Raw genomic sequence first — 24,549 nt, 5'->3', positions numbered from 1 at the left:
ATTGAAATTTCTCTAAATTTATGTCAACGACAAATTTATTTTTGAGGAGCGAATGTTTTCAGTAAGTGAATCGATTTAGAAGAAAAACAAGGAATGGTAGCAAAGTGCTGACTGTAGCATCTAGGTGTAGGTAAATGGTTACTATAAAACTCCCAACTGCTTCATATTTGAAATTTTTCATTAAAAAGTGTTGGGGAAAAAGAACAAAACCTGTCTTCTCTATGAGGTTTACAAACTCCACCTTCAAAGAAAGCAACTCCATCTTAAACTGGGTATAAATTTTTAATGGCAGAATGACTTGACACTAATTAAAGTGGAGTAAAGATTCTACTTGGGTCTTCCCAAACTAGATGATGCCATCAAACTTATGATTAACTATTGAGCACCTGTGGCTTCCCAGGTGGCTCACTGGTAAAGAATCCACCTGCCGACGCAGGTTCAACTTCTGGGTTGGGAAGAGCCCCTGGAGAACAAAACAGCCACCCACTCCAGAATTCCTGCCTGGGAAGTTCCACGGACAGAAGAGCCTGGTGGGCAACAGTCCATGGGGTCGCAGTTGGACTCAACTGAGCAACCTGGCACCTGCTGTATGCAACACACAGTACTGGTGCATACAGGGATGTCGAAGATGGAGAGTTCCTCAGACCCCACATACCTTTTACAAAACATGAAAACAAGTATCTTGCGAACTTTAATGATTTCAACAAATATTTACAGGTTCACTTTTATGTTTCAGGTTCTAGGCCAACAGAGGACTGAACCCATCTCCAGGACTCACATCCTGGGGCCCTTACTTACTCCTGGTTTCTGGCAGCCATTAAGTCCAACCAGGGACTTAAATGTCTTAAATCTGACAGTCAGAAAAGAACACTCTAAAAGAAAGGTTCACGACTTAGGATGTACTATTCTATGGTCACTCTCAACCATAGCCAGCCACTAGCTTGTAAAAAAAGCACAGTGAAACTCTGCCTGAACTAAAAGTGATATGTTCCTTCTCACCTCCAGCGAATGTGGACTACCGAGACAATCAAGCTTGGTTAGAGCCTGGCTCTCTTCAGAGCCACATCTGCACAGACATACAGATGACAGGGCTACACGGGTGATTCAGAAAGGAAAGGAAAAAATTAGCTGTAAACAGTTAACTTGACAACTAAGACCTTTCTAGTGCACCTGCCTTTCTCTCAAAAAAAAATTTAAAAAATTAGAAAAGCCAAAAGAAAACAACCACCAGCCAAAACAAAACAACAGCAAAACTTATCAGACCAAAAGAGCCAGGGAGTTAACGGTCTGAATTCATCTATGATTTGATGAGTGAAGAATTTAGACCACTGCGTGCAGGTTATGTCTTTCAGTAGAAAACTTTATTTTGTCTTTTAGGAGTAGGCAAACATGTCTTACAATATTACAATACCTGACTTCCACACTGAGCAAGTTAATTTACAATCGGCCCCAAAGAGTAAAGCAGAAGCATTTGGGTTTGCAGGGTAAAAACACAATAGAACCTCATTTCTGATACTTACCAATCAGGAATTTTATTACATGAAATAAAAAAACACTCCAAAACTATGGCTACCAGGTGCACGAGCTCAGAGCACTTCCCATGCAGGGAACTTGGGTTCTAACTTGAGAGTCCACAAAGGCATCACACACTTGGGCTTTGCCCACAAAGGGCTGTCCCTCAAAACAGTAAGAACCATGTTCCAATTACCAGGATACCCAGCAGAGGTGAAAAGCACTGGAATGTCAAAGATGGGAATGAGGGAAGCAAAAGAAAAGCACATCCAAACTCTGTCCAGCAATGCTTGGAGAGGCTGCTGCTGGACATGCCACGGGGCAGAGACAAGCCCAGCTCAGGACTGTCTCTCCTGGGGGGCGAGATCTCTCACTTTCGACAGGGCATCTGCAACCACAAACCAAAACCCAACGAGGACGCTGAGCAGGACAACCACTTCAGAGCTCATGGGGTGAGAGGAGAGTCGGACAAAGGGAGCTTAGGAGACAACCTTCAAAATGTTTATTACAAAATACAGTACAGGCTCGCCAAATGTTTCCCAATGTTCTCTAATACACACATTGCGGGACGACGCACTGCAAATACCTGGCAGGCGCCCATGTGAACCTAAGGACGTCTATAATGATTTGAATCTCCTTGGAGGTACAGACGAAACCTGTAACCAGCAGTGGAATGGAGACGGACAGTCACTGTGGCTGCCGGGCTCTTGCCTGCTGAAGAATGACATCGTTTTCTCCAGAGGTTGAAATCCACGTCCAGGGCTGACAACCTACTGAAAGCTGGGACCCAAATTCGTACAGAGACGAGGCAGAATGGAGAGAAAACTCCGGACAACCCACAGGTCTCCAGCCACTACTTCTTATTCCTGGGTTTTAGCTCTTCAGCTGCGTTACGCAGGAAAATGTAATTTTTCTTTTGGGGATTATAAAATTCATGTCCCTAAAGGGGAAAAAAACAGTATCTTAAAAACTGATGAAAAATCAGGTTAGCATTTTGTGGGCACTTATAACATGCCAAGTCCTATGCCCTGTGTGTGAAGCATAATCTCTTAGGAGTGAAAGAGGTAAACGGAGAAAAATAAAAGTCAAATCTTAAAACAAAAACTTCAGTCCCCAGAGAAAAGGTTAAGGATGTGGGACTTGCAATGTCCCCTTGGAAGGATGATCTTTTACATATTTCTCTCTTCAGCACCGAGACTCCTGTCAACCTTCCAGCCACTGCTTTACTGCTGAGACGACTCCCCAGACAGCACAGCCCCTGGGGAGGGAAGGGGGGTGGAGGATGAGCTGCAGGTTTCTGAGCACAGGAGACACCTGGTCTGTGACATCAGAGGGAGCAGCCGTGCCATCCCAGATGCCAAGGGAGGTGAAGTGCAGGTGTTGGTATATCTGCCGGGGAGGGAGGGGGGCTACGTGACACTGGGGGAGCTGGAAACACCCAGTTCAGGCCAGTCTGTGAACGATGAGGGGAAAAAGGAATGGCAGCCACAAAGGCCATAAGTGACAATGACAGTGACAGGACAGGAAGAGAGCAGAGTGGGCGGACAAGACAGAGGAGTAGAAACCCACGGTAACCGCAAGGCCTGGAACAGAGCGGGGAGGAGCCTCTGGGTGTACCTGCCACCTGCTCTGCAATGGCACCCTTTATCCTCAGTCCTTGAGAGTCATGCCGAGATGGTTCTAGGAATTCTGCTCAACCAATGACCAATCATTCTCATAATATACAAAGTATAGCTTTCTTATTGGTTATGCTAAAGCAGCAACCTAATATTAATCACGTAATCATGATTCCATACCACAGATAACTGAGCTTCAACTTACAACAATGGAAAACTCCTAAAATAACTTTTTTTATAATTAAAACATTATAATTAAGTATTCCACTGTAAGTTGACATTAACTGTTCAGATTAAGGGATTCTGACCAGCATTCAAATCAATGAGCTCTGGTTGTACACCTCTTTCAATTTACAACTATTTTTTCAAGGCTTGAAAACAGAGCCCTGAGTGTCATGTGAATAAAACATGGAGTTTTAATGTGGCTGCAGGTCGAGCAGGTGAAGATGAGTTCCATCAGAGGCCCACGGGGACACTGGGGCCTAAGGCCAGAAGCTGGCTCCAACCCCAGACAGGCAGAACCAAAACCAGCATACTCTATGTAAAATCGAGGATATGGCTTCCACAGATGAACGGATAAACAGTGATCCCAGACCACAGGATACTACTCAGTTGTAAAAAGGAACGAACTAGTGATATACTCAACAGCAAAAAAGCGTACCTAGCATATGACTCTATCTGTACAGAATTCTGCTGCTGCTGCTGCTAAGTCACTTCAGTCGTGTCCGACTCTGTGTGACCCCATAGATGGAAGCCCACCAGGCTCCCCCGTCCCTGGGATTCTCCAGGCAAGAACACTGGAGTGGGTTGCCATTTCCTTCTCCAATGTGTGAAAGTGCAAAGTGAAAAGTGAAAGTGAAGTCGCTCAGTCGTGTCCGACCCTTAGCGACCCCACGGACTGCAGCCTACCAGGCTCCTCCATCCATGGGATTTTCTAGGCAAGAGTACTGGAGTGGCTTGTTATTGCCTTCTCCGGTATAGAATTCTAGAAAACACAAATTCATCCATAACAACAGAAAGGAAATCAATGTGTGTGTGAAAAGAGGATTACAATAATACACAACCTTTTGGGAGATAACTGTTAATCTTGATTGTGGTGATGGTTTCCTGGGTATATAAAGACACTGAAACTGATCAAAGTATACTTTTTACATATGTTATATGCAATTTACTGCATTTCCACTACAACTCAGTGAAGTTGCTTAAAAAAGGGGGTGGGGCGGGGGAGGGGCAGCTGCATGGCTCACAGAAACAAAGGCTCAGAGAGGCTGAGCCTCCCACAGGCCAGAGCAGGCAGAACAGGTCAACAGTGTGCTGAGCGGGCAAGATGTACCACACAGGGGAAGTGGATGCAGCTCAGTGATTGCCCAGCTCTTCTGAGAGAAAGACACAGAATCAAAGGCGATTCCAAGACTTCGGCCCCACTGACCAGGTGGTGTTTAAGTAAAGAGGAACACAGGAGAAGCAGCAAGTCTGGAGGATAAAAGGAGACGGGTCGGAAGATCCACCCGATTTTTACATCCTAGGTTAAGGTGCTCAGGGGGTTCCCAGGTGGGGGATGGGGACACAGGGAGAACTGGGGCACAAGGTCAGGAGGCGGGTTAGACACAAGAGCCACTAGCTTATGCTGGAGGTGCTTCATGAATGCAGATGCGCCATGAGGAACCTGAAGGAGAACTATAGAAAAAGGCCTGCATGGAAGAGTTGGGAAGAGCAGAAGCCACCAGAGATGGTGAGCAGCCAGGAGTAGGAATACAACAGACAACAGAAATCTCAGAGACCAGGGAGAAGGCTTTGTGAATGGAAGAGGAAGGGGTGGCCCACAGTGCCCAAACAGACGATAAGCAGCTTCTGGACTGGACGAGGACAAAGGCAGTGAGATCCCAACTACAGCTCCAGGAAACTAAGGAGGAGACAGAGGTGGGGGAACAAGAGGGCAGGTGGTTACCTCTCTGGATGAGTTTACCAGGAAGGGGACACTGGGATTCTTAACGCTTGTTTCAGAACAGCTGAAATGTGTGCTTACAGACCGCAGAAGGAGACAGGGGACAGGAAGAGAAGATGGAATAACAGGAGGCAGAGGAAGAATGGAGTTAAGTGTGTTGGGGATGGGAGGGGAGGGGGGCAGGACAAGTGAAGACAGACACGTGTGGAGGTGAGACTGTGGCTGAAACCTGAGTGCGAGGCTCAGTTCTTCTACCACAGCACGGGGATGACTCAAACACAACCAGGACCCCCAATCGGTGCTTAACTTCCCTCCCCAAAGAGCGAACAAACAAAAACCCTACGCCTCTGGTGAAGGCCGGGCGCCTCGCCGAGCCCTCGTCACTCTCACCCAACAACCCCCAACATCCCTGAATGACTCAGATGCCCCAGAGTGTCGGCTGCTGGGTTTACGCTGACCAAGCACCTCACATGGGCATGTTCTCAGGGAAAGGCTGAGAGGGAGGCCCTGCTGCTTCCTGCTGCAGTGAGGTGATGGTGACAGGCCACGTGCAAGACACTCAGCACGTCTGGAGAGGCCTCACGACTAAGCTCAGGCCTTGGTACATCAGAACCTGGCTCTGCTGCCGGACGGTGCCAGTGCAGGCCTGGGGATTCTCACCTTTGACCAGTCGTAGCTAGAAGCATACGCAAATATGTTTCCATTGTGATTGAAGCAGCAGGCCGATATCGGCTGATCTAACTGTTCTGAAGTCTTTAGTTTTGTTCTGGCATCTTTGTCCCAAAAGCTGAATCTACCATCAGATCCCACAGTGGCAAGCGTGCCATGGACAGGATGGAACGCAATTCCATTAACCTACGAAGGATGGATACATACAATAAGGAGCAGAGAAGGGAGGAGAAACAAACCGGGTTTTTGACAACGCAGACTTCCTGGTTCAATGAGAACATAAAATGAACAACCATAATTTCATTAGAGCTGATGGCCTGCTGATCACATCAGAAACCAGCCCTGCTTTTTGAACCAACTGACAGCCCAGGACTGAATCTTGTCTCTCGTTAAAAACACAAGTCAGCAGAAGTTACTAAGTATGTATAATAGTGGCATCAAGCAGCAAACCTCAAGAAAATGCCTTTTTCTTTTTCAGCAAATAGCAATTTCTCAGTTTTAGCTAAGCGTACCAACTGTCTAACAGCACTCATACAGGTGGAAGTTGCTCCCCAAAACTCCTAAGCTTGCATTTCAGAAACAGAATGAAGAGAGTCGACACGTTCATAAAAACAGAAAACTGAAACCTCCCACGTGAGCCACTGATCCCTGCACACGAACACACACAATGACAGTGATCTTTGCTGATCCCATAATGACTCAGCTATCCACCACCAAGTCTAGTTTCTAGACACATTCTCAGGATTAACGTTTCTAAAAACGCACCGCATAGATGTCCTGAGGAGCAGAAGTGTTGGTCCCGTTAGATCGATGACATTTAAAGGTGAAGTTATCCTTGGCACTGAAAAACAAAGGCCCAACTTAGCTTTCCTTCAAAACAAAATGTATCACATGAACATCTGCAAGCTGACCAGGCCTCACTTACGGATTTGGGGGGTTGATGTAGTGAATAGCAACTCTCCCCTCGATGCTTCCCAGGGCAAAACCCGTCGGCTTGTTCTGTTTGTCTTTAAAAATAGCCACACATCGATGCTACAGTTGGGGAGAAAAAGTATATCATCATCATGTGAAATATAACATTCCATAAATAACATGAAAGTAAACAACTTTTACTCCACTTTTGGGTTTTGAAAGAACCAGAAATGTATTTCTCCAACACAATAAAGAAGACTTTTCTATTCCTCCAGCAAGTGTTACTTTTTTATACAGCCACATGATTTAATGAATAAACCGCAGACCACATGCTTCCGTCCAGGTACTGCTGCTCTGCCACCCTGCAGGCCTCGCTGTCACTGCAGCAGGGCACGCTCCCCTCAGCCCTACCAGATCCTACTCTGGTACGGACCCCCTGGTGGGTTGCGAGGACACGTCACTTTGATTTGCAGCATACCACTGACTAAGCGAGTGCCCTCTAGGAGGTCACCCAGTGTCCCAGGGTCTCTGCATCCCCAATTGGAAAAGGGAAGTAGTGTTGGCTGGGGAAGGATGTGGGAACAAGGGTCAGGCATACAGTGGATGTGGCCAGAACTTTCTAAACCGTGAATAAGCTATGCAAAAGCTAGACACTGCACTTGATCCAACACTGAGCCTGAGGGCCCAAAGGAGGATCTCCTGGACTCCACAGAAGATCCCAAACAAACAGCCCACGGCCCAGTCTCCAGAGGCAGAGCCGCACAGGTCCACACTCCTGTTGTCATTCAACAAGAGCTGCGTTTGAGCTGGAAGGAGAGAAACGGTGAGATTCGAAGCCACATACAGGGTGCAAGCGAGCATGGTGGTTAATGAGGTGGGGGAGGAAGCGAGGAAGGACACTGAGTGAAGGACAGCCCCACCCAGGGAGACGCACAGCACACGGACAGGAGCAGGCTGGGGGCAGTGGGAAGGCCCTGGGCCTGGTACGGGATGCTACGGGGCTGATAATGGGGGGACACGCATAGGAGCCGCCAGACTGCGGGTGCCCTTGTCAGGAGCACAGAGGGTAGGCAGCTAGGGATCCAAGACTCCAGCCCACCATGCACCCCTAACCAACAGTCACGAACGGCAGATGGGACCGTGCTGAGGTTCAGAAGGCAGTGGCCTGGGGCAGACGCCTGGGGAACCTCAAGATACAGCAAGGAAGACACAGCAGCAAGCAGAGGCAGGAAGTAAGAGACGGGCATTACAGAGCCCAAGCACAAAGTCTTAAGAACATAAAGTAAGAATATCGGTGAGTGCCATGGGTGTGGTAAGATGAGGGTGACGAGTATCCACTGGAGTTACTGACTAGGAAGCCACCAGTGGCCGTGCCAGAAACAGTTTTGGTGGAATAACAGGGCAGAAGTCTCAAAGGAGTGGGTGAGAAATGCGGAGGAGGTAGTGGAACCAGGAAAGCTCATTTAAGACACTTGACTTACAAGGGGAAAAGGTACCTAGCTGGCTGCGAATGTGGGGGTCAGAAGAGGTTTGTTTCCCAGGATTAGACTTGAGTCTGTTTTATGCCAATGAACAAAAGTGCGGGGGGGCGGGTGAGAAGCGGGGAAGATGGGATACAGGAGGAAGGTAGGTGGCTGATAGCCTGAGGCTCCTGAGAGATGGGAGGGCACAGAGCCCAACCAAAACTGGCCACTGGAGAGCGTGGACCACCCCTCAACAGGTGGGAAAAGGCAAGAAAGAGGCAGGTGTAGCCAGAGCTCTAGGTTCAGCAGGAGTAAAACGAGGAAACTTCCAATTATCAGCTTCTGTGTTCTAGGAGATCATATCCGCAGAGACAAAGGCCAAAGGAAGGATGGATCAGAAGAGGGTGAAGAAGATCTAAGAATCTGTGGCAGGTGGAGAGCAAGCTGAAGGCAGAAGCTATGGACTCATGATGAAACCAGTTCACTGTGGTGTGTACCCATTCAGCAGCATTCTGCTACCCAGGGGATGTCTGCCAAGGATGGTATTTACCCACTAATACTGCGTTTTTATCCTTAAATTCACCGCCTTTTAATATCTGACAGTATAATAATTTCCACATGCAGGCACTTACTCCTTATGATAGATGCTAAATACAAGCTTCCTGATCTGTTTCGTGACTCACCTGATGCTTCAGTGGAGACTCTATCCTCCTGAATTCAGAAGGCTGATTCTCTAACTGATACACAATCAGGCCCCTCTCTGCAGTTGCCACCACAGCCATAGGATATATCTAGGAAAAAGAGGAAAGCAGAGACCTACTTAAAGTGGGGCATGCTCTTTTGTATACCAAAGTAGTCTATCAATTTTTTTCAGACTTGCAAAAATAAGTGAATTTTTTAAAGCTTAACAATCCAATGGTATTTACATGTTTCAAGGTAATCTGGTGAAATCATATTTGAAAGTAGAACATACCTTTTTAAAAGACTCATTTTTTAAAACTACATTATGAAATATTTATTTAGAACATATACTGAGGAATAGAGAAGAAATCAAAGTCATTGTTCTACCACCCCCTTCAAATGGTAACAGTTGTCAGCATTATGCTATGTTTTCTTTTTTTGAGCATTTTTTAATACACATGTGTATATGCATGTTTCCATATAATTCACATCCTTTACTAAAGCATGTTCAGTGAGCACTGCTCCACACATTTTCCTGAGAACACTAGTAGTGGCCATCTAAGTAACATCCCCTCAAATCAAACGACTGCAGAGTTCACTTAACTATGTCTAGTTGGCCCCCTGGGTCATTTCCAATGTTTCCCTCTATTATACAGAACAAAGAACATTTGCATCTCTACTTTTCTCATGATAAACTCCTGAAAGTGGAATTATGGGGCAGTTAGTACACTCTTAAGACTTATTTCTACACCAATAGCACCAACAGAGAGAGTTCTTCAGCTTCTATCCCACTCAGAGACAGTCATCAAAGACTTAGTCCCACATCACAGAGTCACTGCCAGTTTTTCATACCGGTGCCAGCATGGCCTGTGACTGAGTATGTTCATATAACAAGTGACTACAAAAGTGTGACATCCAGTTTTCTGTAGTTCTGGAACATATGCAGTACAAAAATCTAGGTTTAAGACAACTGAGGCAATCCAAACTACATCCCACATCTATTATTAAAGTCTGAAGGGTTTTTACGTTGTCCTCTAATTGTAAGATATCATAAAGTAAGAAGAAATTCCTTACCACGTCAGCACAGTAACACCTTTCAGGGAGCTGTAACACCATCATAGGATTTGATGATCGTGTATCCCAAAACTGAAAGACAAAAACAAAAAAACAAGTGACCAACCATTCAAAACTAACATCCAGATAGTGTAAGAATAATATCCACCTTGGTCAGGCCAGGAAGTCTCTCGACTATATAGCATACCTTCAAGGTCTTATCCCAGCTCCCAGTCATCACACAGCTGTAGTTTGGTGCTTTGATCCAATGTATTGTTTTGACAGGAGCATCATGCTTTCAAGACAAAACCAAAGCAGATCAAGGTAAATGTAATGTAACATGTCACACAGCTTTGGTTCTGGAAATTCAGAGAGAAGGAATCTTAAATATTGAGGTCATACTCAACAAAAACCAAAGGATAATTTGGTCCTTCCCCATGACCAAAACATTCTGTGTAACATGAAGAAAGAACATGTACCTACCTTCCATACCAACAAAATTTAATTTGATTTGAACCATAATTAACTAGTATGAGAGTGAAGGGGGAGGTTCTCAGAAACAACTCACAGGGAAGAACTCCACCACAGTTGTGTCACTGAGAAGATAAACATTAGAGATCGAAGAGGCGCTCTACACAGGGTACTGCCATCACAGGGTATGTGACAATTTCCCGAAAATGCCTGTGTCAAGAGGCTCTTCCCCACCAGGCCTGACCCTCTGGTTCCTGGCCCTCTCCTCTTCATGGTTCCTACTTTTCTCAGCAGTCTTCACACAAGAACCTGCCTGCCATCCTCAAGCAGGCTGTAAACGCTCCCGAAACAGGGAAGGGTGCCTCTCACTCACTGCTGTGTTTCTACTCCAAGGACACTGCCTGCGGGATCACTGGCAATTGATACATATTTGTCTAATGAACAAGTAACCAAATGCAGCCTGGGACAAGGTAAGTCACACACAGGTGCTGGAATGCTGAGGAACAGTTTTAACACTGTCTTTTACAGGTCTGAACATCACTAGCTCCATATGATGCAACCCCCAACCACACACATGCAGAAGACCCTTGATAGAACAACTTGTGAAACACCAGTAAAAACGAGTGCTCATAAAATTGGTGTTATTTTGTGCTGAAGAGGCTTCTGGTATATGTAAGTCTAATTGCACCTTTCCTGTAACAAAGAATAAGAATCATTACAACCCTGCCTTGCCCAGCATCTCTGCAGAGGAAAAATTTTATTATTTATTACCTGTGCAATCTGTATCGCCTGGTTACTATTGAGGTCCCACATTTTGGCAGTTTTATCACATGAGGCTGTAAATACTTTGCTCCCATCCTAAAATAAAGTAGAAAAAAATCTGACATTCTAATAAAAATTCTATATGTACATTTAGATATTGGATTGAACATACTGAGGAAAGTTTTATTTTACAATTTTTATTTTTCCAATTATTTGGGGGCTTGTGTATTGCAAACCACAATGTCATATACAAAACACATTTCCAGCTCTCTTCAATTATCAATTTTTTTCTACGAGACAATGTGTAAACAGGTTAATAAAAAATTTAAATACCATTTAGAGTTATGTAATGAAAACCAAGTCCCTCCCTGAGCCCAGCTCACTGTTCAGAGGCAGTCATGGTCACTGGCAGATCTCGAGGAATAGCCTTTTATATCCTGCATCAATGTGTATTACCTACCAGGAGCCACTTACATTTTTTTTTTCTTATTTTCATCAATTTTAAGCCTTCACAACAGGTACAAGAATAGTACAACGAATACTCACAAACCCATCATCTAGGTTCACCAATTTAAACATTTTGCCACATATACTGTATCTGTCTCCCCACAATTTCTGCTCTAAACCACATATGTTCAATCATTACTTGTGTTCAGTTCAACATCTAATAGCATTCTGAAGTGCATGCAATAAAACTACACTAATTTACAATGACCACTGGTCAGACATAAACCACAGAATAGCTTAAAAAATTGGCAATCACTGTGTTATGGTTTTAAAATATTCACATACAGAATGCATAAAGTAGGTCAATTATGAAGTACAAGACAATTTAAAAACAGTAAGTACGGAGTTGAAAATCTAGACCAATCATCAATTCTTTTTCCTAAAGGGTGATATAGTAAACATTTCAGCTTTGAAGGTCAAGTGGTTGCAACTCCTAATTCTGCTGTTGTAGCTAGAACGCAGCCATACACAGTGTCAAATGAATGAGTGTGGTTGTGTTTCAAGAAAACTTTATTTACAAAAGTTAGCAATGGGCCAAACTGGGCCCATGGGCCATAATCTGCAGACCACTATCACTTCATTTCTGGTTCCACAGCTCAAAGATTTACCATTATCCTTCCCTAGCAAAAACTTATTTGAAGTCACCAGCTCTCCATCTCAAAGAGAGAAAACCTTCTTCTCTATTAATGAGGCTCTAAGGGTAAGTCCACAAATCCTTGGAAAGATGCTAATGTGGGCTGTCCTGAGGCTGAGTGAAACACTGGCCCCTCAATCTCATGAAATGCTGACCCTACCAGCTGCAGGATGCCAGGCCCCAATGGACACACCGAGACAGAGGCCAGTCTATCAAAAGGCTGGGGCAAAGGAATGAGATCACTGCTGCTGCTGCTAAGTTGCTTCAGTCATGTCCGACCCTGTGCGACCCCATAGACAGCAGCCCACAAGGCCCCTCTGTCCCTGGGATTCTCCAGGCAAGAACACTGGAGTGGGTTGCCATTTCCTTCTCCAATGAGATCCCTAAATGCTCCCAAATCAGCTCCTCTAAGCTCTACTTGCTGTGTCCATGCAGTGAGCCACGTCCTTGGACTGCTGGAGAATCACCCTCACCAAGTTGGGCTTTTATACCTCAAGGGTTAACTCTGGCTCTTCTGTGCCTTTCCATACATGCCTTCCTCTTCCAGGCCAGCTCCTATTTCCTATAAGCTCCTGGGAGGGAGGCTGTCAGTGCATGGGCACTGGAGCCAGAAGGTCCAGATCTGGGCTCAGCCTTTCTCTATGTTCCCTCAAGCAAGTCTCTTAACCACTTCCCACAGGTGCCATGCTAGTCTTTGAATGACTGCATAACAGACTCAGAGAGATTAAGTAACTTGGCAAAGCCAAAAAGTGAAGATAGAGCTGAAATTTGAATCCACACTTGGAATGGACAGTTCTCTAAAGCTAAATGGTTTGCTTTTAAGATTCAGCTCAATTCTTGGCTCATCTGCGAAGCTTTCACTGCACCATTCCCAAACTTCATAGTTGCCTTCTGGGTTCTGTCCACCCAGTACAGTGCATACTGCCTCTCTAAGAACTTAGCTTCCTGAATTGGAACTCTTAATGTCTATATTTTGACTCCTCCACTAGACGGCACATGACTCTAATGGAGATAGAGAAAGGAAATAGGCTGTGTACATGTCTGTAAAAGGCGACTCAGGAACACTTGAACAACAGAGTTCTGGTGTCAGGTAATTCTACTTCTCACCATACTTGATAAGAAACTTACAATTCTGATCTGTTCTCTCACCAGTAAAGACAGGTAAAATAAATTAGAAGTATTTAACATCTACTCAAATGGCTGTTTTTCTATGTGTAATTTAAAACTATTATTAATCTCATAATAACCTAATCAGACAAATCAGCAATACATTTTCCAGATGACAAAAATGCCTTAGAAAAGACTTTCAGAGATGATTAAAATGGGAGCAACTCAAAATATTTATAAACAGAATCATCTGCTATGTGTAAGCTACATACAATCACATAACGCATGGTGTGAGTAGTCTGGTGTTTCTCATAAAATCAACATAAATTTTTCATATGACTCGGCAAGCCCACTATTAGATATAAACCCAAGAGGAAAGAAAACATATATTCACGGAAAATCCAGTATACAAAATGTTTATAGCAGCATTTATTCATTACAACCCAAAACGGAAAACAACCTAAATGTCCTTCAGCTTGTGGATGGTGAACAAATGGTGAACATCCATACAATGCACTATTACTCAGCAACAAGGGGGACAAACTACTGCCAGACACAAGCTGGATGGACCGCAAGTGCACGGAGCTGAGGGCAGCTGGACTCAAAAGGATTCTGTTGATGGCGTTCTGGTAAAGGCAGAAACACGGGGACTGAAAACACACCAGCCGGCTCCAGGGACAGCGGCTGAGGAGGATCTGACTACAAAGGGCAAGAGGAAATCTTTGGGTTGATGGATCTCTTCTATATTTTGACCACAACTCAAAATTCACAGAATCACACACTTAAAAGGTTCAATTTTACTGCTTGCAAATTACATCTAATAAAAAAAATTCTATGAGCCCAGGGAGGGACCTTGAGACTTAGCTTCCTCAGCACATCTGCCCGACTCTGAGTCAGGCGCTTTTGTTTTCTGCTGCCAGCGGGAGGAGAGGAGGGAGGCTGGGCCCTTCACAGCCAAGGCTCCTGCTGAGCGTGACTTCACCATCCCTGTTGGCTTCTTTGTAAATGGTATACCTTCATTAAACTCCCCAATCACTCACATTCTCCCCTCAAAAAAAAAAAAAGAAGAGTTCAGAGTTGAATAAACTCAAACATATTTACTCATAACTCTGATGTTCAGTATTTGGGAGGAAAAAGAATTTCAAAGAAAGGAAATATTTTCAAAAGTCTAATAATGGTAAAGGTTAATTTTCCCCAAAGGACTTACTTCCTGGGACTATAAATTTCTAATTTTAAAACAACATAAGCTCCTGGCACATCAAGAGATACAGGAAAAGCTTTAATTGTCTAACCCCTTGCTCAAGAAAATGGCACCCTGCTCCAGTATTTCTGCCTGGAGAATTCCATGGACAGAGGAGCCTGATGGGCTACAATCTATGGGGGGTGCGGGGTGCACAAAGAGTCAGACACAACTGAGCAGCTAACACTTTGCTCAATGAAACAGGTCAATAAATTAATGGATTTTTTATGCAAAAAGCTTTCAGAGAGACTAACTAAAGCTAACATAAGTTAACTGACTACATTATGAGTATCAATCAATGACCGTATTTAAATTCAGAAACAGCATTTCTAAAATGTGCATGCATACATGCTATTTGTATTTCAGGTCATATAAAAACATAATGAAACTTACATCACTCCAGCAGACATCTAGCACAGGCCCTGTGTGCATCTGCTGGGCTTTTGGAATAGTCTGTCCACTATCTTGAACTTCCCAGCATCGAACCTACAGTAATAAAACAATGCAGACAGAACAATTAATGATAACCCCTATGCTCTCAGCCATAATCGGATAGATACAAATTTACATGACAGACACTTTCCCCTATCAAATTGGCATAATAAAATGAATAATATTTGGCACCAGCAAGGAGAAGCTGAAGTCTGGACTAGTGGTAGCTATACCTTGTGTCTCAAGATACTCCTTTTCTGGGACTCGAGGATTTCCCATGATGTACTTTGTATGTGTTATCCGAATTCACCTCTGCAACAGCTAAACCTTTGTGTACTTACTGTCATCTCCATCTTATTTCAGGATATGAAGCTTAGGGAAGTAAGATAACTGGCCTAAGTCCCGCACTTAAGTTAGCAGCAAAGCCACTATGCATTTATCTGATTATGAGTATGGTTAAATGGTTCAAGTTTGCTCCAACAAGCCACCTGCATTTCTTTTGTGAAGTGCTTCTAAACATCCTTTGCCTTTTTTTCTACCAGAATTTTTATCTTTCTTTTTGAATACTACAATTTTTGTTTGGTAAGTATAGTGTTGATGCAGGACTGTTAATACAGCTAAAGGTGAAAAACTTTAACATACGCCTAAAGAGCATTTTCAGGATGCCTACAAGGGAAATTCACACAGATCATCAGGGACATTTATTCTCAATGAATACGACACATGCTCAGGGAATATACTTCAAAAAACTGAACTAGAGTATAAATTTTTGAATGATGCATATGATCTTGCTTTCTTAAAAAATGGCACAAGAAGTGATGCCTGCCATTCAGAACGGTTCAGACTCTTAAATTCATTTCTTTAAAAAGAGGTCATGAATAAGCCATAACTTTGCTTTATTCACTTGGAGCAAAAATAAAAAACCCAGCCCTGCCCATACAGAGATACATGACAGAACATGCATTTAAGGAGCACTTACATCATTAGCCCACGATCCTGCAATAAGAAAGTTCCCCGGCAAGGTTGGGGGGCTAAATGATAGACAACCAATGCTATCATCAGGAGAGGATGTTACTTCAATATCCTGGGGTGGAAAAAGTCCATGTTAAAATGTATACGTCATCACGATTTAATTCAAAATTGCTTTCTTTCTCACCAACACATCAAGGTGAAGTGTCCCTGTTCCCAAGAACTAAGTTAATCAGATCTCTTACTTGGATAAAAAGGGGGAATATAACCCAGCCAGTTAAAGTACTGGCCCTGTTGGACCGCAGGCAGCATCTCAAAGCCAGGCCTGCAGCCACCTTTCCCAACAATGGCCCACCAGGTCATTCCTGCCCCGCAGGGCTCAACCATCGTCATCACTTGCTTCCCTCTCCCAGAGAAATTCCCATTCCACAGTTGTGGACTGGACCCTGGGCACATGCAATTTTAACAAGCACCTCGTGTGATTTCAGTGACCAGGAGTGTTAGCGGAAATAGAACACTAGTCCAGGGGACACACAGTTTCTCTGCTCCAGTATTTGAGAAAGCAGGCTGAACAAAACTTCAGCGTTTTCACCTCAAAGGAGGCTCCCACACCAACTGGGGTTCTCCTGCTGTCATGGATGTGGGACTCTCTGGCCTGTGCTGTTTCTAAAAGCCCCATGAAGCTGTAAGTTGTACCTTCATAGGGTTGTGATTATCTGTGGTTGTGCTGCCAAACATGCTGGTCCCACCAGATCCGAAACCCGAGGTTGTTCCAAACAGACTCATTTTGGCCCTAAAAAATAATGGAAAAAGTAAAGGACAGGTCCTCTCTTAAGTAATAAACATCCCTAAGAGGCAATATAAAGATACAGTTAAGTTATAGAGGGATATAGAGTAAATAAATAAATGATGTCAGGCTTCTCTCTTCTGAGGAGGTTTAAATATGCAATAAGCAGAGGGCCTTTTAACAATAAGCCTTCTTTTTTAGAATAGTTTTTAATGGAAAATTACAAAGACAGGAGAGTTCCCATATATCCCACATCCAGTTCCCTTCTTACATTCGCCACATTAACCAATACTGATACATTTCAGCAGAGTATTTTTTTTTTAGTCACCAGCTAGAAAATAAATTCATTTTTACACAGTTTGAGACAGTGCTGAGCAGCAGGGATGCAACAGGAAACCGGCAGAGGGCTCTGTCCTTCCAGGTTCCCACTTAGTGACAGCTCACCTTCCTCATACAAGTTTCTGCACTCTGGTTTAGGTCACTATTTCTGCATGAGGATACTAAGAAAAGCAACCAATCTTGGCAGCAATCACGGGAGTTTTAAAGAGTTCAGTTCAGTTCAGTCGCTCAGTCGTGTCCGACTCTCTGCGACCCCATGAATCACAGCACGCCAGGCCTCCCTGTCCATCACCAACTCCCGGAGTTCACTCAAACTCATGTCCACAGAGTCGGTGATGCCATCCAGCCATCTCATTCTCCGTCGTCCCCTTCTCCTCCCGCCCCCAACCTTTCCCAGCATCAGAGTCTTTTCCAGTGAGTCAACTCGTCGCATGAGGTGGCCAAAGTATTGCAGTTTCAGCTTTAGCATCAGTCCCTCCAATGAACATCCAGGATTGATCTCCTTTAGAATGGACTGGTTGGATCTCCTTGCAGTATAAGGGACTCTCAAGAGTCTTCTCCAACACCACAGTTCAAAAGCATCGATTCTTCGGCGATCAGCCTTCTTCACAGTCCAACTCTCACATCCATACATGACCACGGGAAAAACCATTGCCTTGACTAGACGGACCTTGGTTGGCAAAGTAATGTCTCTGCTTTTTAATATACTATCAAGGAGCAAGTGTCTTTTAATTTCATGGCTGCAATCAGCATCTGCAGTGATTTTGGAGCCCAAAAATACAAAGTCTGACACTGTTTCCACTGTTTTTCCATCTATTTCCCATGAAGTGATGGGACCAGATGCCATGATCTTTGTTTTCTGAATGTTGAGCTTCAAACCAACCTTTTCACTCTCCTCTTTCACTTTCATCAAGAGGCTTTTGAGTTCCTCTTCACTTTCTGCCATAAGGGTAGTGTCATCTGCATATCTGAGGTTATTGATATTTCTCCCAGCAATCTTGATTCCAGCTTGTGCTACTTTAAAGAGTAATCTACCTTTATCTGGTTTGGCATTGTGCTGGACATTTGCCCAGCAAGAATTCCCCACTTTGAGTTTTTTAGGGGTGCCATAGTCTAGTAGGCCCACCGAGGTTAGAACCATATCTCTTCCACTCCCCAGAATTGGGATCCTAATCTGACCAAGCCTCATATTCCCTGTTCTGCAAATACAGAGAATATTAACACCTTCTCCAGGGTTGCTCTGAGTATCAAATCAGATTATCTATGTAGAAAATGTAGTATCTAGTGGATAGTGGGTCATAAACAAGTTTCCTTTTTTCCTTACAAGGAAAAAGTATATATAACTCTCTGATGACTCACTTACCTTGACGTCGTATTTTCAATTCTGTAACTGGCTAGTGAATTCTTACATCCAGCTGCCTACCCAAAGGAGCCTTGCAGCTGAGTGACATCAGATAACAAGAGCAGCATCTCTTATGACGACAACACAGAATGGGAAAACTATGAGGAATTTTGGAAGATATCGGAGTCTCCTGAGCTTCAAGAAAAATAATCAAGCGTAGGCATACTAGGTCTGCTGCTGCTGCTAAGTCACTTCAGTCGTCTCCGACTCTGTGTGACCCCATAGACGGAAGCCCACCAGGTTCCCCCTTCCCTGGGATGAGTACATTAATATCTCAAAAAGTGACTGTGCAAGGATGTGGCGCTTGCTGACCACCTCTGACTCAAATGACTGAGATGTATTTGGAACATCAACTAACTGTGTGGCAAAGGAATGACAAAGGTTCTGCAATCAAGTCCAGGAACTAAATATATGATTTCGGGCAAATTATTTAGCCCCACTGGCTCAGACAGTAAAGAATCTGCCTGCAATGCAGGAGACTGGGTTCAATCCACAGGTCAGGAAGATACCCTGGAGGAAGGCACGGCAACCCACTGAAGTATTCTTGCCTGGAATATCTCACAGACAAAAGAGCCTGCAGGGCTACAGTCCACGGGGTTGCAAAGAATTGGACATGACTGAGCAACTAACACTTTCTCATCTACAAAAATAGACACTAAGATCCACTTGAAGTGAAGCTGCACACACAGTGCCTGAAACTTCTGTTCCTTCCTTCTCTTCAACCACAGAGCATTAATCAGCCTGTGTGGACCATTTGTTGTGCAGGACACTGGGAACCCACAAGTTCAGAAGGCAGGTGTTCATCTCTAGCCTACCTAGTCTCTCGCTCCCTCCTTGAGCACCCCAGCTCCGAGGGTTTCCGTTCTGCCTGTGAACACAACAAGCGCCTCCCAATTTGAAGCATTCCTGCCAGCTGTTCCTGCAACCTGGGGTGACCCGGCCTCCCCCGATGGAGGGAGTCACTTTTTGAGATTATTAATGCGCTCATAGACCTAGTATGTCTACATTTCATTATTTTTCTTGAAGCCCAGGAAACTCAGACACCTTTCCAAATCCCCAGCTGTCTCAGTGTAAATTTTCAGGTCCCACTTCGAAAGGCAGCTCCTCTTGTGAAAGTTTGGGGGTGATGGAAATGATCTAAACTGCCCCCTGATGATGCTTACACGACTGTATTAAACTTTCCAAAGTCATCAAAATGTGCACTTTAAATGGGTTACAGTGTGCAAGTGACGTTCAGTGAAACTCTTGGAGCATCTTTTTTTTAAAGTCACCTCCTCTCCTCAGAGGCTTCCCTGCCTTCCGAAGATATAACACCTGATCCTCCATCACTTGCCCCTTTTCTTCACAGCACCGGTCCCCATCTGGGATTTGTCTGCAACCAGCCCCCTCCCCAGTTGAGTGCCAGCTCCAAACGGCCCACAGCTGTCTGGATGCTCCCCTAAAACACACCTGGCTCGCAGCACAGCGCCTGGAGTGTCACAGATGCTTGCCTGAGCGGAGTGTGTGCACACGAATTATAATAAAACACTTGACGGAGGAAAACAGAAACAGAGTTAACTGCAGACAGTGCTAAGTGTAACAAAGGCGCTCAAGCACGTTACCCTGGGAGAGACTACCATGAAAGCTCAAGGAAGGTCCCCGAGGCGGCCGCTTGCGTCTGAGAAGCCAGACGTGTAACCAGGAAGGGCAGAGGCGATAGGGGCTGCCATCGACTCTGCCCTTTCTCGGTGCCTCAGTTTCCCCACGAGAAAAACGAGGGGGTCAGACCGGCGATGATCTTAAGGCACCCTTGCAACTCCGACGTCCCTCCTAGGGGCCACTCAGGAAGCTGGCCAACGGTCCGGCTCGCGCTCCAGCCCCTCGCGGCGGGACGCACTGCCCCGGGGACCCGGCCTCAGCGGCGCCATGGCGGCGGGGAACAAGGGGAATCAGCACGGGGCCTACCTGAGAATCGCGCAGCGGAGGGGAGCCGGCGATGGGAAGCGGAAGGAGCTCGAGAGCCTGCGACACCGCTCGGGCGCGGAGGAGACAAAGGCGAGGTGACAGCAACACTAACCCCGACAGACTGGGGTGCCCGCGCACCGGCCGAGGAAATTGCCCTAATTACCGCGGAGACACTAAGCATGCGCCCCTGAGCCACTTCCTCCGGCGTCCGGAAATCAGGGAAGGAAAGAAAAGGCTTCTCCGCCCCCAAGGCAATGGCACATGCGCAGAAGCACTATCGATGCCTAGCCGTCCCCCTGCCAGCAGTTTGCGGATTGGTCGAAAGTTGGTGTCCGACGCAGTTGCCGAGCGACCGCTCTGATAATTCCGCGGCCCCAGCAGGAGAAAGGTAGTTAGAATCTTCTATTTTGAATTGACTGTAGCAAAATTCTGATTGCCGCCAATTCAAGTTTAAGGCCATCCTTCGAATAGCTGGTGGTTTGCTGCCTGGGTTCCTACCGTGGCCTCCCTATTTGCGACTAGGGTATCTTGAGCCATCTAGGCTTTTTATAGCTGTAAAATGAGGACAATGATGCCTAACTTCCAGGACTATTCTCAGCTAGGCTCAAGTGCAGTAACACGAGTGAAGGTCTTTCGCTAAGTGTAAGGTTCCATAGTAATATTAAGAGACTGTTGTGGCGCACATATGCCAACTCTGAATATATCAGCTTGCTTCCCCCTCCCCCTTTATGAATATCTAAAGGGAAAAAAAAGGGGGTTGTGGTACATACACTGAACCTTCTCCTTTTCTACTCAGTGTGGGCTGAGTACCAAAAACCTTGACGTCTGAGGATCCGAGGACCTAATTATAGAATGAAGATTCAGAAGGTCCAGTATGGGTCTAAGAACCAAAAGTTCTAGCAAACTCCCAGCTGAAGTCGCCAAACGGACCTCAGTTGAGCACCACGAATCTATATGTTTAGAAATCACTTGGGGAAACTTTTAAAAAAATAACTGATGCCTGAGCCTCACTCTTGAAGATTCTGATTTAGCTGGTTTGGGGTGGAACAGAAGGAATTAATATTTTTTAAAAGCTCTCTGAGTGATTCTAAAATGCAGCCAGAGTTCAAGAACTCTAGTCTAAATAATGATAATAGCTCGTTTATTATCTGGCTGCTGTTTTATTATCTGGCTTCTCCATCTCCTGTAATTTCCAGAGCAGCCCTATAGGGTAGCTGTCTCCATTTTATAGAAAATGAGGCTGAGAGAGGTAATGTGACTCCTCAGACATCACACAGCTGTTAAGCCACAGAGCCAGTTGAAGTAGGCCCTGTACCTAACTCTCCCAACCAGCAAAACGTTAGAATCATCTGTGACCAGTACTCCCTCCTCAGTGACACGTTTCCTCATTCTTTCCCACACGAATCATCTCATACCATCTCTCCTTTCATTTTTCAAAGTCCTCTCAGTGCTTATCATATTCTGTCTCATACAGTCATGGGTGTATTTGCCTCGCCTAGCTTCCGAGATTTTAAACTTTGTGTTTTACACACACATATATAGCACCGAGCACAGTCTTACATGTTTTGGTGTTTAATATGTGTTGAATTATATTTTCCATGTCCAAGAAATCTTCCAGAAGCCTCTATTATATACAGATTCTTGTATAATACTGGTTATTCAGCATACTTTAAAAAAATCTTTCTGCTGTTTAGGAATATGTAATTGGCAAGCTGCTTTTGCATACCCTATCAGTGGAACAAGAGTAGCAGCCTGTGTACCAAATATAGCAATAACATTCCAAGGGTGTTATTCAAACCCACACTTGTCCTAACGGTTACACTACAGAATAGCTATTATTACTGTTATCCCCATTTTACAGTCTATGAAACCAAGGCCATATTGTAACTTCTCCCAGTTACAAAGGCAGTGAATAGAAGTGGAACTGGGATGCAAGCAGCCTGCCCCTCAAAATATGACTTTACAGATGGAAGACAGGCTGTGGTGTCACCTAACTTTCCCCCTCAGAAACAGGAAGAATCAAAACCATCTGTATCAGGGGGTAGGATTATTGAGCCATAAAACAAAGGTGAAATTATGAAAAATAAAAAGTAATTAAAATTCAGTTTTGGTCATGGCTATTATTCACATTAGTAAATCCTTCTGCAGTTTTAACACAAGGGGATATTTTTGAATGACTGTAGAGCTTCCCAGATGGTGCTTATGTAAAGAACCTGCCTGCCAATGTGACGCAGAGAGTTGCAGTTTCAATCCCTGGGTTGGGAAAACCCCCTGGAGGAAGGCATGACAACCCACTTCAATATTCTTGCCTGGAGAATCCCATGGTCAGAAGAGCCTGACAGGCTACAGTCCACAGGGATGCAAAGAGTTGGACATGACTGAAGCAACTTAGCACGCACACATATAGTTTATATTCCATTTTTAGGTGAGTAGAGACTGAATATATTTGTAATTTTAGTATCAATTTCTTTTCATTTGAAGTGATCTTAATTCGTCTATTTTAAAAGTCCTAATATGTTGTCTTAGGTTTTTGTAAATAGCTTGGTTGCAATGAAGCACACATTAAATGTAGCTTTACAAGGAATTGGGGGCATCTAAAGCTGATGATACAAAATGGGTTCCTGTGTAGAAGTACTTGATCTCACACAGAAAGCCTCATGGTTTTCACAACCTCTTGTGTCTCAGACTCTTTCATCCCATTCCTGAAAACAAGGGCTTGAAAATATTACAAAGAAATGTCCACCCAAAATAGTGGAAGAATTTGAGAGAACTATAGATGATTGCAACCATGAAATTAAAAGACGCTTACTCCTTGGAAGGAAAGTTATGACCAACCTTGAAAGTATATTAAAAAGCAGAGACATTACTTTGCCAACAAAGGTCCGTCTAGTCAAGGCTATGGTTTTTCCCGTGGTCATGTATGGATGTGAGAGTTGGACTGTGAAGAAAGCTGAGCGCCAAAGAATTGATGCTTTTGAACTGTGGTGCTGAAGAAAACTCTTGAGAGTCCCTTGGACTGCAAGGAGATCCAACCAGTCCATCCTAAAGGAGATCAATCCTGGGTGTTCATTGGAAGGACTGATGCTAAAGCTGAAACTCCAATACTTTGGCCACTTCATGCGACGAGTTGACTCACTGGAAAAGACTCTGATGCTGGGAGGGATTGGGGGCAGGAGGAGAAGGGAACGACAGAGAATGAGATGGCTGGATGGCATCACCGACTCGATGGACATGAGTTTGAGTGGACTCCGGGAGTTGGTGATGGACAGGGAGGCCTGGCATGCTGTGATTCATGGGGTTGCAAAGAGTCGGAAACGACTGAGCAACTGAACTGAAGGTCTGCCAGCAGAGGGAGACCTTGACTTCTTTTTACAAGATTGTTTTCTTGGTGAACAGAAGTCCAAACAGAAGTAATGTTTCTCAATAGTTCACTACAAAAACATCCCACTGAAAATATTTTTTAACATCTATGTACTTGTGGCTTAGCTTTGATAGCATCTCTTCCTTTCAGCATCACTGAAGAGGTATTTACATCAAACAGTTCAAATGAGACACTAAGAGAAGTCATAGATGGAAATCCCGGAGTGTTTTTTTGCCTGTTTTGTAGAAAGTGCAAAATGGGTTTATTTTCCCATGAAATCATGACTTCTGAAATCAATTAGCATCATCAATGATGACAGTTAAATTTCCCAGAAACCTGGGGATATTATGAGAGCTTTTATTTTACAAGGGTGATTATGAGCCCTTAAGGAAAAACCAAGATTCTCTGAACATCTTTCTGTTGCACCAGTTTTTATTCACTTTAATTATAAACAGATTCCAACCCAAATGTTCTTTCTTGATTAAAATTATGAAAATATTAAAAATAAATACAGATGGTAGAGAGGATGTCTATTGTCAGTTGCCATTTTAAACAGCTGCCTATTTTACAGTAATCCTTTTTAGAAACAAATCTTAAGACTTAGAATTCTAGCTGGGTCCCAAACAGCTACTATGTTAGTTAACTTTTCATCTGTGTCTAATAAAGATAGGGAGCTAAGCCCAACTGCAGTGTATTTTGCTCTCCTCTCTCCTCCCATTTTCGTTTCCCAAAATAAATGAAAA

At 44.4% G+C, this 24,549-nt stretch overlaps 1 protein-coding gene across 1 annotated transcript; it reads right to left on the bottom strand.

The window, feature by feature from the left end:
- Positions 1-1,996: 1,996 nt before the first annotated feature.
- Positions 1,997-20,659, bottom strand: RAE1 (ribonucleic acid export 1). Its single transcript, XM_055434382.2, has 12 exons — positions 20,446-20,659; positions 16,670-16,766; positions 15,984-16,088; positions 14,966-15,058; positions 11,094-11,180; positions 10,060-10,146; positions 9,873-9,944; positions 8,801-8,908; positions 6,668-6,774; positions 6,508-6,583; positions 5,734-5,928; positions 1,997-2,452 (listed from the first exon to the last, which is right to left on the bottom strand). The coding sequence occupies exons 2-12, from the start codon at positions 16,757-16,759 to the stop codon at positions 2,366-2,368; spliced, it is 1,107 nt and encodes a 368-aa protein (XP_055290357.1). The 5' UTR covers positions 16,760-16,766; positions 20,446-20,659; the 3' UTR covers positions 1,997-2,365.
- Positions 20,660-24,549: the final 3,890 nt, after the last annotated feature.

The sequence above is a fragment of the Moschus berezovskii genome, chromosome 15, assembly GCF_049115385.1.
Source record: "Moschus berezovskii isolate FMDL1 chromosome 15, NW_MosBer_1.0, whole genome shotgun sequence".
Classification (NCBI taxonomy): domain Eukaryota; kingdom Metazoa; phylum Chordata; class Mammalia; order Artiodactyla; family Moschidae; genus Moschus; species Moschus berezovskii.
Note: the sequence above shows the minus strand (reverse complement) of the source record. Positions and strands in the feature narration are given on the sequence as shown.

Excerpts from the sequence above, each read along its gene's own strand:
- RAE1 (XM_055434382.2), bottom strand. The coding sequence starts at position 16,759 with ATGAGTCTGTTTGGAACAACCTCGGGTTTCGGATCTGGTGGGACCAGC. Across the intron at positions 16,089-16,669 it reads ATAATCACAACCCTATGAAG|GATATTGAAGTAACATCCTC; the intron begins GTACAACTTACA and ends TTTCCACCCCAG. Across the intron at positions 9,945-10,059 it reads GCTGGGATAAGACCTTGAAG|TTTTGGGATACACGATCATC; the intron begins GTATGCTATATA and ends TTTGTCTTTCAG.